This window comes from Phaenicophaeus curvirostris, chromosome 11 (assembly GCF_032191515.1).
Source record: "Phaenicophaeus curvirostris isolate KB17595 chromosome 11, BPBGC_Pcur_1.0, whole genome shotgun sequence".
In the NCBI taxonomy this organism is placed as follows: Eukaryota; Metazoa; Chordata; class Aves; order Cuculiformes; family Cuculidae; genus Phaenicophaeus; species Phaenicophaeus curvirostris.
This window is the reverse complement of record NC_091402.1, coordinates 15,522,246-15,540,231: the sequence shown is the minus strand read 5'-3', so window position 1 is coordinate 15,540,231 and position 17,986 is coordinate 15,522,246. Positions and strand designations below refer to the sequence as shown.

At 40.8% G+C, this 17,986-nt stretch overlaps 1 protein-coding gene across 1 annotated transcript; it reads left to right on the top strand.

Moving 5' to 3' along the window:
• The first annotated feature begins 1,643 nt into the window (after positions 1 to 1,643).
• CCDC174 (coiled-coil domain containing 174) lies at positions 1,644 to 14,524 on the top strand. Its single transcript, XM_069865430.1, has 11 exons — positions 1,644 to 1,713; positions 3,892 to 3,996; positions 4,546 to 4,646; positions 5,468 to 5,526; positions 6,580 to 6,760; positions 8,722 to 8,817; positions 9,737 to 9,873; positions 10,275 to 10,369; positions 10,615 to 10,765; positions 11,810 to 11,944; positions 12,485 to 14,524. The coding sequence occupies exons 1-11, from the start codon at positions 1,672 to 1,674 to the stop codon at positions 13,438 to 13,440; spliced, it is 2,058 nt and encodes a 685-aa protein (XP_069721531.1). The 5' UTR covers positions 1,644 to 1,671; the 3' UTR covers positions 13,441 to 14,524.
• Positions 14,525 to 17,986: the final 3,462 nt, after the last annotated feature.

Below are 17,986 nucleotides of genomic sequence, written 5' to 3'. Positions count from 1 at the left end.
AAGATGTTATTGAGTATTGGTCTATTTTGAAGCTGAATGGGATTTTGAAGCTTGTAATGGATGTTAGGCTGGTAAGGAAGGACAGTTCCTTTTCTTCGTGAGGATGATAAAGGGTGCAATGAGCTACCCAGGGTACGTAACACACTGAACCTCACTCCCCAAGAGCTACTGGTGCTCATCTCTGAGGTTACAGAGCTGACTCCAGCGTGTATACATGGGTTTGTGTTTGGCTGTTATGCACCATGCTTGTCAGTACTGTAAAGCTGCAACTCATTAACTCCTACTTCCCTCAGTGCAGATCCATACAGGCAGAGGGCCAGGGACAGCAGGACAGCCACACTTCTTTGCAAGCAAATGGCTTAAACAAGGCAACCTCAGAGGCAATGCTAACAGGGCAAAACTCATCCCAGTGTTGAAGGACATGGTTGTGTCCAGCTCCAGGGAGCATTTCAGGTCTCATCCCTGCAACACTCGTGTATCAGCTGGGGCAGGTTTGTTTTTTTCTCTGTTGATATCAATTTTAAACCATGTACTTCTTTGTTTAGCCCCAAACCCAGCCCTGGACAGGTCCACAATCCTGCCAAACCCTGTTTAATCTCTGGCCATCCTCCAAACCTGAAGTCCCAGAGCACCCCACACCACCCTCACTGGCAGCAGCCGTTCCAGTGCCCAGAACACACATAGAATTATAGAATCATAAGGTTGGAAAAGATCTTTGAGATCATCAGCTCCAATGATACCTGTCTACTACTCAATCACATCACTAAGCACTTCATCTACCTGCCTTTTAAATTCCTCCAGGGATGAGCACTCAACCACCTCCCTGGGCAGCTGTTCCAGTGCCCAATGACCCTTTTGGAGAAGATGTTTTTCCTAATGTCCAATCTGAACCTCCCCTGGCACAGCTTGAGGCCATTCCCTCTCATCCTATCACCTGTCACTTGAGAGAAGAGACCATCACCCACCTCTCCACAACCTCATTCCAGGCAGTTGTAAAGAGCAGTAAGGTCTCCCCTCAGCTTCTCCAGGCTAAACAACCCCAGTTCCCTCAACCGCTCCTCATAACCCTTGTTCTCCAGCCCCTCCACCAGCTTCGTTGCCCTTCTCTGGGCGCACTCCATGTCCTCAACATCTTTCTTATAGCGAGGGGTGCAAAACTGAAACCCGTATTCGAGGTGCTTCCTCACCAGTGCTGAGAACAAGGGCAGAATCACTTCCCTGGGGGCATTTCCAACAGGGACCATAGAGAATTTGGCCTCCACCTGCCTGGAACCCTCATTTTCACACACACAGAGCTGGGACACAGCCAGGGAGAGCTTCAGCCAGCACCGAGCCACAGCGGGCTGAGCCAGGCTTGCTCGCAGGCTGCCCTGCGCTCCCAGCGAGAGGCTCTGAGGCAGAAAGGGGCTCTCAGTGCAGCAGGCTGCGGGCTCCGGGCTGAGCGAGGCGGACACAGGGCGGGCAATAGCGCCCAGCGCCCCCTCTTCTTCGCCTGCCCTCCCCTGACCTCCCCAACATGGCGGCAGGGAAGGGCCGCCTCCTCCGACCTTCCCAACATGGCGGAGGGGGAAGGCTTCCCTCCCCTCAGCAGCGCTGTCGCAATAGCGCCCCGGCGTCGCGGTGCTTTACGGTAGTGCCGCAAAGCGTGTCGGCGGAGGAGCAAGGGCCGCCATGGACCGGAGGAAGAAGCCACTGGACGTGGCCGCCTCCTCGGTGAGTGAGCGACCCAGGCCGCGGCCGGGAAGGAGCGAAGGAACCCGCCGCCTCCCCAGGAAAGCCGGGAGCGCGGTTTGTGAGGGGCAAGGGCGGCCCGGCGTACCCCGCTCCTCGCAGCCGCCCCCGGGGAAGCCGGGGCGGGTTTTCTGCCCCCCTCGCCTCAGCCCCGGCCCGCCGGCCCGCCGGCTCGGTGCGGCAAATGCTGCTCTAAAGCGCTGTAGAGCCCTGCCTCGCGATTGCTGCCGCCGCGTCGTCGGTCACGAAGGCGAATGGGCAAAACCTCCAACCCCCCCAACCCCTCACAAAGAGGGGTTGTGGGGGTTGGAGGTTTTGCCCATTCGCCTTCGTGACCGAGCGTACGCGCTTCGTCTGAGTGTGCCAGGGCAGAATTTGCCCTCTTGCCTGGGGTAGCGGTGAATTTAGGGCATGAGAGGGAAATCTGACTTTGTTTCTTGGTTTTTGCTAAGTAATATCGTGGCGAATAAACCTCTGGCCCGTGGGAGATGCGGCTCCGCCCTGCTCTCCAGCGGTCTGTTAACAAGAGATTGCCACCAAATATTTCAATTTTTCCAAATAAGCAGTTAATGTGAGCTGTGGCCTGTTGTGTATGGAACACTTAACATGGAATTTTTGGATGATATGCTCTAATCATTCAGGAATAAGAAAAGAGTTAATTTACGACTAGCTACCAACTTTTGATAGTGTTGCATCGACAAAAGAGTGACCAGTAGGTTGAAGGAGTGATTCTTGCCCTCTGCTCTGCTCTTGTGAGACCTCACTTGGCTTACAGTTCTGGAGGCCTCAGCACAGGAATGACATGGATCTGTTGGAGCAACTCCAGAAGAGGCCACGAAGATGATCAGAGGGCTGGAGCACCTCCCGTACAACGACAGCTTGAGAGGGTTAGGGTTGTTCAGCCTAAAAAGAAGGTTCCAGGGAGACCTTAGAGCAGCTTCTAGGACTGAAAGAGCCCCTCCCCAGCTTTCCTGTGTGCAGAGATAGGACATGGGGAAACAGTTTCAAGATGAAAGAGGGGAGATTTAGATTAGGAAGAATTTTTTTACAGTGAGGGTGGTGAGGCAGTGGCACAGGTTGCCCAGGGAAGTTGTGGATGCCTCATCCCTGGAGGTGTTCAAGGCCAGGCTGGATGAGGCTTTGAGCAGCCTGATCCATTGGAAGATGTCCTGGCCTTTGGCAGAGAGTTAGAAGTGGATGATCTTCAAGGTCCTTTCCAATACAAACAATTCTGTGATTCTATGTTTTTTACAGGGACCTGAAAAGCTAATGCTTTAGTGTTTGGTACAAATATTAATAGCAAAGTCTTCAACTTTCCTGATTTAACATTCATAGAATCATAGAATCACCAGGTTGGAACAGACCCACTGGATCATCAAGTCCAACCATTCCCACCAATCTCTAAACCATGCCCCTCAGTACCTCATCCACCCGCACCTTAAACACCTCCAGGGAAGGCAAGCTGACCACCTCCCTGGGCAGACCGTTCCATTGCCTAATGACCCTTCATCCATAGGACTTTGTAGGGAAAGTGTCGTAATATCCTTCCAGACAGGTTTTTTAAAATGTCATTTCATGGTAATAGCACTGCTGGTGGCATTCCCAAATCAAAGATAAGATGGTTGTTGGTCACAGATAACAATGCTACTTACATATTTATTTAAAAAAAAAAGAAAAGAAAATCTGAAGTATATAAACAGTATACAAAACAGAGGGAAAGTATCTGTGTTTTATGAAAACAAACTTTTATCGTGTTTTTTCTGAAACAGGATTTTATTCATTATCTAATGGTTACTAGTTTCCTTTTCAAATTCAGTTGTGTTATTTCATTAGTCCTCGCTATCAGGAGGCTGGTAAGATTTGAATAGAATTCTCTCTCTCTTATTCCTATTATGTATCAAAGAATCAAGGAGATATTTCAGGGTTTGTTTTAAATCCCTAATAATAATTTGCATTCTGTGGTTTTTGGACACTGCTTGCTATAAACGTAAGAGTGATCTTTATGATTGGATGAGTTCTTCCAAGTTCCACATAAAAAGGCAATCAAATGTTCATGTAACTGTAAATGCCAGAGTTTTAGCAGAAATGCAGTTATTACTTTTTTACAGCAACTGCTGTGATATGACTTGATTATTTATGTTTATTTTGCTGTTGATGTAGTTGGTAGATCTCAAAGCAGAACTCTTCCGAAAGCAAGAACAATTCAAGAAAGAAAAAATATTGAAAGAAGCTGGCATCTTTGCAAAGCCCAAAACTGCGAACAAGGTAGAAGTATTTTTTTCATTGGTTTTTTTTGTCATTGTTTCTCCTTACAGTAAGTTCTGTAGCTTTCCAGTGCTAGAATACAGTATTGCTGCTATATGTAAAGAACATGCAGCATTTACAGTGTTTTGCTGTAAACAAACTGTTTGTATTTGATATCTCAGATGAAGGTGATAGAGAGCAGAAACAATCCATAGCTTTGTTATTACTTTATTAAGCAGAAAGTTTGTTCTTATTAATTTTTTTAACCTTAACATCTTTGCCAGAATAGATTTTGTCTGATTTCTGAGTGCTTCTTTTTTTTGTTTGCTTCTCAGCCTGTCAGTAACTATTAGATCGTACTGCAGTCCATGTAATTTCAGGGCATACTTGCTGCATCCTGCAGCACAGTAGATACAGTCTCAAGTTAAACACGTTTAAGATATTATTTATGAAGTCTCTCATGACTGATTTCCAAAGCTGGCTTTGTGGAGTTGAAATATTTTTTAATCATGGTCATTTCAGTAATTTTATTTATTTATTTAGTTGTTGTTATAAAATTGTACTCCACAGAAACCAAGCATTTGGAACAAACAAAACGCAGCAGTTGCAAATCGAGCCGAGAAAGATGTTGAGCAGAAGATAGAAGAGGAGAGTATATTTGATAAATCAAGGTAACTGTTAGGTTCTGTAAGAAAGGAACTTTTGTAGAATTTGTTTTTCAGTGTTTAGAAAAGCACATAAAGCAAGTTATGCATATTTTGGACCAGCAATTCTCATTAGACCAACCAGTAAGACCAGCATCGGTTCCATGCTTTTTACCAGTAATGCACAAGCTGCATCCCAGCAGGCTCATGCTCTAGGGATACCTACCCTCTCATAGCTGTCTGAGGATGTCAGGTTACTGATTTTTCAAAAGTCAGGGCAGCAGTACATCAGATTTCTATACCAGAGTGTTTCTTGAACGACACAAAAATGGCTTACTTTTTTGCAAGATTTGAACCATCTTCTAAATTGTTTAATAGTACAATAAGGTATATGCTGAATACAATTTATAAGGCATTTGCTGCTTTTCTGTAAGCAGTCTATAGCTCTTCAAAATTGTTTTAGACCATTCCAGAAATGGGCTAAGCTTTTCTCTTTCTAAGATTAACTGTAACTCCATGTTATATCTTCCTGTTTTTCCTGTAAGACAGTATTTCATTGTCTCATATTTGCAGATAATGCTCCACCTTCCAGTATTTATCTGACAGACTGTAGCAGTTACACAGAGGTGGAGTACTTGTTACATCGTGTTCCTGCCTACTTGGTGAATTACACTTAAGGTTAATTCTGTAACTTCACTAACTCTGCAACTGGATATCTGTGTATCTTCAGACATATCAGTTAAGCTTAAGAACAAAAAAACAGGCGTAAGTCAAAGGCTAAATTGGCCATTCTGAACTCTGTTTGGAATTGATGGGATTGCAGTGTTGATTTTTTTTTCCTTTTTCAGGAAGAAGCTAGAAGAGAAAGCAAAGCTGTATGAACAAATGACAAAAGGCGACTTTCCAGGTGAACAAAACTAGTTTAAAATGAGTATTTTGTTTATATACATATATGTATATATGCATATATATTTGTGAAGTTCACCCTGGAAGTTGGTATTTCTGACTGTCTGGTGACTTACAGCAGGTACACAATGAATTCACTGCTTGTCTTCTTACATGGGAAAGTTGGTTTTTTTGAGTCATTATATAAAGTTATTGACCTGGTTATTTTGCTTTGAAGGGAGAAAAAATAAAGGTTACTAGGGAAAACAAAATTACTTGTTGAAGGACAGCCTCTCCTAGTAGAGCACTATGGGCTTGTTTCACTCACTTGTTCATTAAGTGGGTGGACTATATTCTGTTTTTCCAATACAGAATCTCAGAAAAACAAAATTAATTTATTCTCCACTAAGCAGTCTTTGGATTGCATTGATGATTTTCTGTCGTGCATTCTAATTCTTGGACCTTTGTGAAGAAAAGAGGAGCAGAAGGAGTCTCTGGCTGGTCTGTATGTGAATGCCAGTCATGAAGCTAATAGAGAATTCTAATCTGTCCCTTTCTTCTCTCACTCATTCAGTCCCTTGCAAGGAGTAATTATTAAAATAGAATCCAAATCTCCTTGTGATTAATCTCTAATGTTTTCTTTACTGGTGTCTGTCTTTGTCCGTATCGCCTCACTTTTGTCTACTCTTGAAAAGTACTCCAGTGACTGCTTAATTACTGCTCACATACCAAATGTTAAGCATCAGAAAAGTAGTTGGAACTGTTACAGAACAAACCTGTACTTCTGAAAGAGTTAACAAGAGGAGAATATTTTAGTGCAAAGACTGCAGCCTTTTCCATATTGTACACAAACAATTAATTGCTCTAAAATACCCTAAGACTTCTATACAGAAATAGAGATTATTACTGTGGAGCCAAGTTTGTTTGGCACTGAATAAGAGTTAAGTATTCCCCAATAGTGTGATCAAGGACATTACTGGCAGCTGAAAAGCTGATTGTGGCTATTTTGTATTGATTTTGTGTTCAGTTTTGTTCTTTTCATGGCTGTGCACTAAGAATTGATTTTCTGCCTCAGATGAAGAAACTGAGGATTTGTACTTAGTGGATTTCACTCAGAAGATCATAGACAAACAGCACGAAGTACGAGAGCTGTGTCAGAGTGAAGCTGCTAGAAAGACTTCAGAAAAAGAGGCAGATGACGAGGAAACTCAACCTGAAATGGAAATACCACCGCCTGAGGACCCAGATGAAGAATGGTTCGTATTAGTGGTTGGGCTGCACTGTCGTGAGTAGTCCATCTCTTGACAATTGCATGAGAAGATAATTTTATTCTCCAAATTACACTCCAAATGTGGAGTGGCACCTTTTTTTGATTAATAATATGCTTTGAGAAGAGGTGGTAACGTTCTTCCATTTCATGTCTCATTAAAAGGCTGTCACGTTACTTCATGTTACTTTACTTTCCATGTGTGTAACACTGCAACAGAATCTACATCCAGGATTTTAAGAACTAGAAATAAGGGAAATGTACCATAAGTGAGATATATAATGTCCTCCCTTATTTTCTTGTATACTTGGGCGTTTTATTGGATTCGTCTTCTCTTCTCTAGTTGTGAGTGACTTACAAAATGAGCACCCATTTTCATTGTAGGACTTCCTTCTAAAGGAGAGAAAGTCCTTATTTTCTTGCATACTTGGGCATTTTATTGGATTCGCTTTCCCTTCTCTAATTGTGTGTGACTTACAAAATGAGCACCCATTTTCACTGTATGACTTCCTTCTAAAGGAGAGAAAGTCTGGTTGGAAAAAGAACATCTTTTTCCAGCACTTTTTTTCCACTGTTTAACTGCAACACAGCAAATAATCTGTGACAATTTTCTGTGACATTCCAAGTAACCACTGGTTTTTCATTCAAGACATTAGGCACAATTATGAAACCAATCTGACTAAACATTTTCCTTGCCCATTTGTTTAAAACGCTTATGGAACAGAGATTTTATTTCTGGTAATCAGTTGAAAACAACAGTAACCGATACAAAATGGACAACCCCTGTTCTCTACTTTATGAGGCCAAGATAAGATTCGCAACATAATGTTTCAGAATAAGTTGGGAGAATTAATGCAATAGAGTACCAGAAAACTGCTGGGTTAGAAAGGCAGAAACACCTGTTCCAGCATCTTAGTGGTGAGGTCAGACTTCATTGTGCGCTCCTCACCATAAAGTGTCAGAAATTCAAACTGATACTCTTTACTGTTCACACGGTGCTTTTCTATTGTTGCCTGCATTTTTTCAATGACATGTTATTGTTAATATATTGTCCTTCTCAGTGAGCCCATATCCTAATGAGGCTATTTGGGTGCCAGCATACAGGTTTGTAATTATTCTGCAGTGATTTTTATTTACATCTTTATTATAGGGAATGCAGACTTTCTTTTTTTTCCACTGCAGTTACAGTATAATAAAAAACAAAGGGCATTGAGTATATACTAAACTTAGAAATTATGTAAAAGACTTAACCTACCAAAAGCACAATCTTTACAAGTTTGGGAACTAGATTGCCAGTCATACATTTTCAAATGTAATATTAATTCTTTAGAATGGGATAATTGAGGCAGCCTGATGCTAAAGAACTTTCTAACATTACAGGACAATAAGTATAGCTCTTAACAGCTTTCTCAACAATTGTAAATTAAGTGTTCGGAACTACAAAGAGTTGAATGAGAAGCACAATATATGCTTCAAAGGAACATTTTACTTGTATTTTAGTCAGCCTTTGTTATGCCAGTTGAATGAATGCTCTCTGCCTGTTCTAAATGAGCATTAGACTGATAATTGAAATATATTGTAGTAATTTCCTATCTGCAAGAAGTCAATGCTGCATCATTATTTTCACCATGGGAAGCAAGTACTAGGCTCAGTTTTATTTTGGTGTGAAAAATACATGACATTAACATTTGAAAGTTTTTTTACACCATCTTACTGCCAAAGCAAACAGCCATCTCAAAGCAAGCTTGATAAAACTGTCATATGCCCCATTCAGATGCATCCTCTTAACCTGTGAGTCTGTTAATTGAAAGGTAGAAGAAACTGTCAGGCATGGAGAGACTGAGAGATAATGAATACTTTTTGGAAAGTGTTGCTGCTTTTGTCATATGGTCAAAAGTTCTGTTCTTCAAATAGAGGCTTTGTATCAAATCTGCTTTGCTTTCATTACAGGGTTGATTATGTTGATTTCTTGGGCCGATCTAGACGCTGTATGAAGAAGGATTTGCCAGGTCTACTTAAAATGGATCAGGAACTTCAAGGGAAAAGGTGTGGTTTCTCTAAGAGAAGTGCCTGTTCCTTTTAGCGAGAAGGAAGAGAAACAGTGCTTTGTCACCCCATTCTTAGTCCAGAATTGTTGATGCTAATGCTCTCTCTAGATTTACTTTAGAGAAAATTCTACTGGCTATGTCATTGTGCCTTAAAAAATAGAGTACCTACCAAAAAATTGTGCATGACTGATTTTATCAAGACTTTCTATTATAAATTCATATCGCATTCCAAGGCTTCTGTTTTATTTCACTTTGGAAGCTGACTATTTGAGACACACGGTTTTAAATTGCAACAGAATGGAGACCATGGTTATCAAATAAAAGCCCAAATGAAATTTTTAATGAAGTACTAAAGGACACTTTTTGATGTAAATGCTGACTAAATCTAAAACATAATTATAGAACATAGTTTGCAGAGCAAAGTTCCAATAAATTGACTTGCTAGTCTCTTGGATATTGGATGCATCTTTTAAAACCGTGGGCCTTGCATGAAAAGTATGTTTTGTTATACCTTCCAGAAAATGCCGGAGATGTGATTCCTGGTTCTGTTTAACATGAAAATTGATGATGGTCTTTTAGCAATTCCAAATTCATCATGACATTTGTTATAAAATTCCATTTGTTTGGCTTTGCTTTTCTGTTAAACAGTCATTTAACAGCTCTTCTTTAAAATTATTTTGGCAGCACTAAATCGTTTTCAGAAAAGGCACCTCAACTGACCCTTAAGTGAAAATTCTTTCACACTAATAACTCATGACTGTGTTCTTCGTATTTTAAATATAAGATGGAGAATATGAGCGCTTTGAAATTGCAGTCTCTGCATTGATGTGGATGTCAGACCCAATAATTCTTTCATTGTTTGATGCTGTAAAACAGAAGTTCTGCTCTGTAATCCCTAACTTTATTTTTTTCATTAGACAAGTTCCTGATGGGAATACTCTTTTATCTGAAGACATGAGAAGAGAACTTCAGAGACAGCAGTGGGAAAAAGAAGAAGAAGAAGCCCTCAGAAAACCCATGGGACCTATACATTATGAGGACATTCGAGAAAATGGTATACTTCCAAGCTTTCTATCACTTATCTGTACATCACTATAGAGAGTAGTTTTAGAGGAAGCAAGGGAAGGTTACTTCTTGTAACTTTATGGTATGTGTGAAGGTATGTGTTAAGCCACATGTAATAACCATTCAAATTACCAGTATATAAATCTAGATTTATTTTTCCCCAAATTGTATTTTTCTCAAATGTATTTTTAAAATTTCATTACTTCATTGTGTGTTCACCTTCAGAAAGCTTCCCGTCAAACATCCAAGACTTTTTTTAGCCATCTAAAACTAATGTGGTTTGTGTTGTTAGGAGTAAACCAGTGCCTGAAAGCAGGGTGCATGGTGCTTGTAGTTACTGTCCATTGTTAATGGAGTGTAACTTAAATTTATTGGTCGTCTTCTTTTCAGAGGCCAGACAGCTTGGTGTTGGTTACTTTGCCTTTTCTCGTGACAAAGAACTTAGGGATAAACAACGGGCAACACTGGATATGCTAAGAGAGCAGGTATGAATTTAAAGAGCAAATTGTTTTATGAGAACGTCCTAGTTTCAGTAGTCACTGTCTTTGATTTGTTGTATAACTCGTACATTAGGTGATGCCTGCAGCTGACTCAAAATAAAATTGAGCCTCTTTTCCCCTTTTGAAATGTGGTACTTGATAAGGATTGCTTTTAGTTGTTTAGTGAAGGAAGATAGGTAGTTGATCATAATAACAAAGGAAGATTAATTCTTCTTTTTCTTTCTGTTAAGACACTTGATCAGAGAACTAAACGTGAACAGTTAAAAGAAAAACGGAAGGCAGCTCTAGATGCAAGGCTGTCTAAACTTCGAGCACGGAAGATTAAGAAGTTACGGGAAGCTGGATTAGAGGAAGAGGCAGAAAAATTGGAGAAAGGAGGAGGTACGATCTGCTGCCTCTTTAAGTTAAATACTTGCTATTTCATCTTGTACCTGATAGGTGGACAGCATACCCTAATTGATTTAGGTTTGGACCTGCAATATATTGGTATTACATGTTCTGTATATACAATTAGAGTAACTGTTAAAAGATAATAAGATAAAAGATACTTGTTTGTAGATGTAAAATCATGCCAGGAATAGCATAATAATGCAAGTATCAATGCGATAAGTAGATCATGGGCTTTTTTGATTCATACCTGAGAGCAGGAATTATATGGGTTAATTATGCAGGTTGAGGTTAAAGCTGCTGAAATTTTACTGGCTTTTTCTTTATTAGGATGAAGTAGAATAAAAAGTAGTAAGGAGTTAATTTTTATATCATATGATATGCACTCTTACAGTTTCAGTGCAGTCTGTAAATTGGACATCCATCTGACTTTAGGATTTAGGATTATGAATTTGCATTCTAATCCCAGCTCTGTGCAGTCTCCCTTATGACACTTCTAGTCACTTGTACTGTCTGCCACCATAAAACGTAGCTGATGTTTCACTGTGTCAGAATTCTATGAAGTGATTAACTATGAAGTGTTATGGAAACAGTACTGTGACACTGCTAACTGTTAGTGTTTTTCAGGAGAATAAGAATGCAGATTGTTTTCTCCAGTAAATAAAAGGGAGATGACTTGCTAATGATCTCATTTTTACCTAACTTTCTATCTCCAGTATATCACTCAGCGCGTTCCTTTTTGGGTTATTAGGCAGTAGATCTTCAGCAGTCTTTCTGATACAGCTAGAAAGCTAATGAAGTATCTGTTGGTAGATATGGTTCCTGATTATCTGGTTTATCCATTATCTTTTCTGAACTAATATGCAGTAATTAAAAAAAATCACCTCCCCACTCAGATGCATTTCATTATTAGAATTAAATTAGATAACAATTAAGAGCTCGATAAATGCAAATAACTCTTGCTTCCTGTTCCTCATATGACGTTCATATAGATTTTATCCTGTTACTAACAAAAACTACTATCTCTTTCTGTAACAGAAGTGAAAGATGTTACTGCTGAACCAGAAGCTCCAAGAGTTCCTGCAGCAAGTAGAAAAGTAGAAGTTGTCATCCAGGAGAGAAGAGATACAAAGCCTGGTGTGCCTTATGTTCGAGAGTGGGATAAAGGCAAAGGTAAGGAAATGCGGATTCAGAAACATTGTCTGGAAGCAGTGTGCACTCTGCTACTTTTGTTTCTATTTTGTGACAAAGTATGGTAAGCCTGAGGAGCAATGAAGTACTTACTCCTTTTCTGTTGGTGACTGCCTAGTGTCCAGTGTAGTGATGGACAAAGCATCCCTTAGTGCCAGTAGCTGCTATAATGTCCCCATAATTTTTTCTTAATACTTTGATTGGTTTGTATATTGATTCACCCGCAACTATGTAGTCGATTTTCATAAGCAATGACCATATTGTGAAAGGATCTTAAAGTGACTAGGATGAATTTTATTGAGGATAATGGTTATCTTTTAATCCTCAGTGTTTTGGTTTCTGCTCTGTAAAGAAAGTGGTCTACCAGCTTAGCCAGTAATCTTGTATGAGATGGAAAAGTAACTTCAAATGGCTTTTCACAGCTGCATCTTCTCTGTTTGCGAATTTGTTTTCCCTGCTTTCTGACTGATCTTCAGACCTTGAAATCTATATTCAAATTACCATTTTCCCTGTTTCTGACAGAGCTGATGTTTGGACAATGGTCAAAGAAACAGGAAGAACTCAGAGATGAGCGAGATCCAGAGTTCGCGCCACCTTCTGATTACTTCATGGGACAAAAGAAAGATGGTAATTACAGGAGTCAGAATTTGAACAGTCCTGAAACCTCCTCTGAAAAATTGGAAGCAGAGACAGTCCAAAACCAACAGATGCCATCAGCACAGGCCAACAGCAGCAGCACTGAAGATGTGCCACCGTCGGTGCCAGCTCACCACAGCAATGGTCGAGATGAGTCAGCAGCAACAGGGGCCTGTGGCAGTGGCACTCAAGGTGCACAATCATCATCAGAGGATGACAGCAGCGATGATGAGGACATGCTGCCGTCAGCACAGGCTTATGGCTATGGTCCTCCCGGTGTCCCACCACCAATGCAGGCTTATGGCTACGGTGCCCATGGTGTAGCACCACCAATGCAGGCTTATGGCTATAGCACTCATGATGTTCCATTTCCGATGCAGGCCTATGGCTACGGCACTCAAGGTATGCTGCCACCAATGCACCCTTACGGCTACGGCACTCATGACATGCCGTTCCCGATGCCAGCTTATGGCTATGGCACCCAAGATGTGCCACCACCAATGCAGGCCTACTGCTGCAGCGCCCAAGATGTGCCGCCATCAGTGCAGGCCTGTGGCTGCAACACCCAAGATGTTGCGTCTTCGGTGCAGGCTTGTGGCTGCAGCGCCCAAGATGTGGCATCTTCAGCACAGGCTTGTGGCTGCAGCACCCAAGATGTGGCATCTTCAGTGGAGACCTGTGGCTGCAGCTCTCAAGATGTGGCATCTTCAGTGGAGACCTGTGGCTGCAGCACTGAACATGTTGTGTCTTCTGCAGAGACCAACAGCAATGACACTCAAAATCAGGAGCCACTTTACCAAAGTTTAGATGATATGCTGTCTTATTACAGACAAGTGACTTGAACTGAGCAAACAGATAAGCAAGAATTCAAAGAACTAAATAGAATTATCTTCCTGGCAAGAATGTTATTTTCCTGTGTCTGGGAAAACCAAATTTCTGTATGTAGATCAAAATAAATCTCCTGGAGACCTAAGCTACTTTATGTCACAACTGTATTTTATCCCTGTTCGTTCCTTTGTTTTTTTCTTCCTTCCTTCTCTTTTAAAATTATGTGGGGTTTTGGGGCAGTACTTATTTAGTTTAGTACATATTTCATTTTATCTCTTTGCCATTTATACCTGAATGTTGGAGTATATTAATGGCTTTCTTTCCAAAGGTGAACTCTTCCTTTACTCTGTCATTCCTCGGCTGGCTTCTGGTTTGGACATACTGCAAGGTCAGTGATATCTGTAGACAGAATATTGCACTGGCAGGCCCTCTGCTGCCAAGTGTACAGAACAATTTTAGGGAATTTGTTACCTACTTCATCTCCTGCCTTTAAGGAGTGCAGAATATTATCTAGTGAAGGGTGGTAGTTCACGTGGTTGTAATTGCTTCTGCATTCCTGAGGTCTGTATATAGCTCATAATTCTGTGAAGCAACTTAAAGTGGAGAGAGAGGCACTGCAGAAATCAATAAATAATGATGAGTAGACTAAGAATAAACACTTCACTGAAGTGGCAGTCTTGACACCTGAAATTACTGTCGTAATAGTTTAGAAAATGCTCTCGTAATTCTCCAAGTGCACTTTTCTTGCATCATCTGTTATACTTAAGACTTTAATTTATTTAATACTTTTTTTCCGACAACTGTGATACTGGAGTCATATATAAAAGCAGAATGTCCTCTACCAAACAAGCTTGTATTTCAGAATCTTAGTAAACAGGAATGCTACTTATTTACCATGTAGAATACTTTTATTTCTGAAGGTAATTAAGATACTCTGTTTATATTTTAGAAGCTTATACAAGGATAAGACCTAGAAAAGCAGGTTAGAATGGGCATAGACTGTCTCAAGTAAGTGACAGCGATAATCTCATTTGAATGAAATGGTGAATAGCCAAAGAGATAGAGAGAACGTGCTACTCGTGTGTTCCAGTCAGATCTCAGGCTGCTTTGTTAAGCCTTGTAAACAGCAATGTGTTCAAGGTGACTGAGCAAGCGTAGCAACATGCAGAACACGTTCACTCTCCCCAAACTCCATTGTAACCTCAGCAAGTAAACATGCTTCCATCTCTTGTCTTTCCTGTATCATTTGCTTTTGCACAGGACTTTGCAGAGTCCTCACAGGGGCAATAACACCCCACAAGGGCACCAGTGGTACCATTTTAAAGGCACAAAATACCCCAGCCTTTTGGCCTTACCACATGGTTAAAAGACTGGGGCTTTATAATGACTTTGGGGTTTGATTTCTCTCAACAGACCTAGAACTTAAGAATAGTAAAGCGCTATTAATGGCCACGTCCAGCTGAAAGGCATGGAAAGCTTAGCAGCAGCTCGTTGATTTTGCTGCTCCTGACACTGATCTAAACTCTGCTGTTGTGTGTGGCATTAGGAAGTGTATTTCTTCCATCCCTTGAAGCTCTTCAGGAACCTGAGAATAAATAATGATCGAATACTAATGACTGGAAGGAAAAGGAAGATGTTACAAACCCATTGTGTGCTTACCAAATGTGACTGCATCATCACATGGATTTTTAAATACGCAGATTTTTTCCCTCATAGATTTGGTATAATGTCCATGAGGTGGCAGTCTAGCCTTAGGAATTTCGTAGAAGAAATACTGCCAGAGGTAAAAAAGAAGTGGTCGAAACATAGGTTTCAAATTTGACTAGTAATGAAAACTTTCTTGCAGTGCCACCAGTTGTTGAACTTGCAGAAACTGATGTTAAATGCTGTTATGTTTCGTAAAGAAGCATTTGGTTGCCTACAGAGTAAGGAAGGCAGAAGCCAGTTGCTAAAGCTAGAGTTAGTCGTAAAGCCTAATACTTCTACAGGACCAGACTACTTTGGGTGAATTTCCTAGGTATCCACTACCAAATCCCACTGCTGTGCCTCACCGAGGTGATCACCGCCTTTCTCCTCGTGCTTAAATGTGATCTGCTAGAATGCTTGGAACATGTCTAATACTGTGTTGATAGAGTGACTTAACAGTGACTGTCGTGTTTAAGCTACTTAATCAGGGCAGCCTGGTTGTTAAAGCACAGGAAATAAAGGACCCCACTCAGATTCCTGCTGTTAGCCTGGGAAAACTTTGTTCAAATGATGTAACTTTTGTGCATGTGAGTGAGTGAATGGTACATTTGGACTCAAAATAGCTTAGCTGTATGTTTGAATAAACACTAGAATTAACATCTAAGGTTTCAGTTGTAGCAGGCAATTTCAATGTGTGAGGCAGGGTAGAACTGGTTTCCAGCTTAGAAACACCTTTTTTTTTTAAAAAGCTGGTAATACATTTAGAAGTATTTTATGAAATCTGTTGGAAGAAGAATCCCTTTTGACCAAGATTCTTTAACTAATCTGTAATTAAAGTTCATAGCAAGAAAGAATTTAGAACTATTGTTTCTGGTTTCCTGCAAATAAGATCAAAGCAAATGAGAGATTCTGCTATTTGAAAGAAATTGAAAAAAAACCCAACTTAAAAAACGTCTTCTATATCTTTGAAAGGTCACAACTTAGAAACCACTATAATGCGCTTGGAAGTTGGGGGTCCAAATGGTACCATGACAGTCTGGAGAAAAGGGAGATGGAAGATGGAGATTGCCAGAGCTGCTAAAGGCCACCACAGAATCAATAGCCTATACAATGTTAGACCTAGGAGCTCTGTGCTCTAACTGCCCTTGTGTTTCTGTGCTATATTGTGTCCCTCTTTCTGATTTTGTCTTTAAGGCAGCTGTGGAAGGAAGGATCAACTGGAACATGAAAGCATGAGAAACTTCCCAGTGTTTGAAGCTTGCCAGACAGTGCACTTCCAGTGTGCAGGAGCAGTCATGTGGTGCTCCGTACCACAGAGCTGATTAAGGGCACACCTAGGTCCTTGAGTTTGGGAATGTCAAAGGTGGAGACCAAAGCCTGTTCCTGCTAACAACCATAGCACAGGAGCTACCTCGTTTGGCCCTTCATGAGGTCTCTCTCAGCCAGGAGAAGGCTTTAGGTAGTCCTGTGGAATTCAAAGCATTCTGAACATTCAGGGTAAGAAATCCCAATGTTATTTTTCAGGGGAAAGCAGCTCGCTAATCTGCTGAGGATTCCCACTTTATACAGTCCTTAGAAAATTTAGCAGTTTAGCTCCATTGAAAATCCCCTTACAAATGTTTACTACTTGATTACAAACGATTAAAATGCAGAAGGGTACCTGTAGTCCAGTGTGATGGGGATAAGCAGCAAAGTTCTTTGATGTGTCCTGGATGTTTTTTGAAGACAAAACAATAGAAGCAAGAGGTGAGAAAGGCCTAGGGTATGAAGTCATTGAGTCTGGGCAATTCTGCTAGATCCATACATAATTGTGGGACTGCATGTCAGAATTAACTGCAGTTCTTCAATAGAAGTGAGGCATTTTAGGATGTTTTGGGCTGTATACTTCATGCTTTCTTAGCTTCTCTTGGTCTAGAATCATAGTACATAACAATTATTTATTAAGCCTCAGAATATTATTCTAACAGAAGATAATACCACTGTCTCTGTTTTCCAGAAAGATTAAAAATTAAATGCAGAGTGTCTTAGGCAAGGTCACAAAGCAAGGCTGTGGCAGAGCAAAAGTTTAAACGCAGTTCTCCAGGATGGCTGACTTCTGCTAGAGGACTTTCATATTTAAGACCACACGTGAATCAATATGTGGAAGTCATTGAGACTGAGGTATGATTTCCTTGGAGTTGAACTAACTCTAAAGAGCAGGCGAAGTACGTCAAAACGTTAGAGCTCACCTTGAATTCATTACAGCAATCATATCCTTCAATAGCTTTCCCTATAGAACATATCTGCATCTATTCCACTACTATTTTAATCATTGACATTCATTTCCTACTGCCTCCTGGGCTTTGTTTTTTCTGTGCCCTTCAGACTGTGGGTAGTTTTATGTATATACATGATTTAAGAGCTGTGTTGTCTTTGCAGTAGTTGAACACTGAGCTGGAGCTGCACTAAGGAATGAAATGTCATTTATTACATAGCATCATGTATCAAAGCGTTCCTTTGTTCAGCTCCATTTTCATAGCCTAATATTAATCACAGGAGGACTCTTGGCCAGGAAGGCAGTTCAATGTCTACATTAAACTAAAGCCTATTGAGAACAGCTCTCCCACAGCAGCGATCTGTCACTTTGCCATTTGGTCTCTTTCCCTCTTGTCTTGACTTCTGGCTGAAATGCCTTTGCATATTCTCTCATGCTGCAGAGCACACATTTCTACTCAACCTATTCCACTCTTATTTCACTCAGACCACTTCACGTTCACTTCGCTGTGACTGGCAACCTCATTCATTTCATTTAGTAATTTCTGGGCCAAACAATTTCTTATTGTTGCCCTGCCAAGGTTATATTTCTCTCGTGTTCTGGCCACATCTAGAGGATGT

What these genes read in the sequence shown, in the direction of transcription:
- CCDC174 (XM_069865430.1), top strand. Translation starts at nt 1,672, where the DNA reads ATGGACCGGAGGAAGAAGCCACTGGACGTGGCCGCCTCCTCG. An exon ending in TGGACGTGGCCGCCTCCTCG is followed by an intron (nt 1,714 to 3,891) that starts GTGAGTGAGCGA and finishes CTGTTGATGTAG; the next exon opens with TTGGTAGATCTCAAAGCAGA. An exon ending in TGGATATGCTAAGAGAGCAG is followed by an intron (nt 10,370 to 10,614) that starts GTATGAATTTAA and finishes CTTTCTGTTAAG; the next exon opens with ACACTTGATCAGAGAACTAA.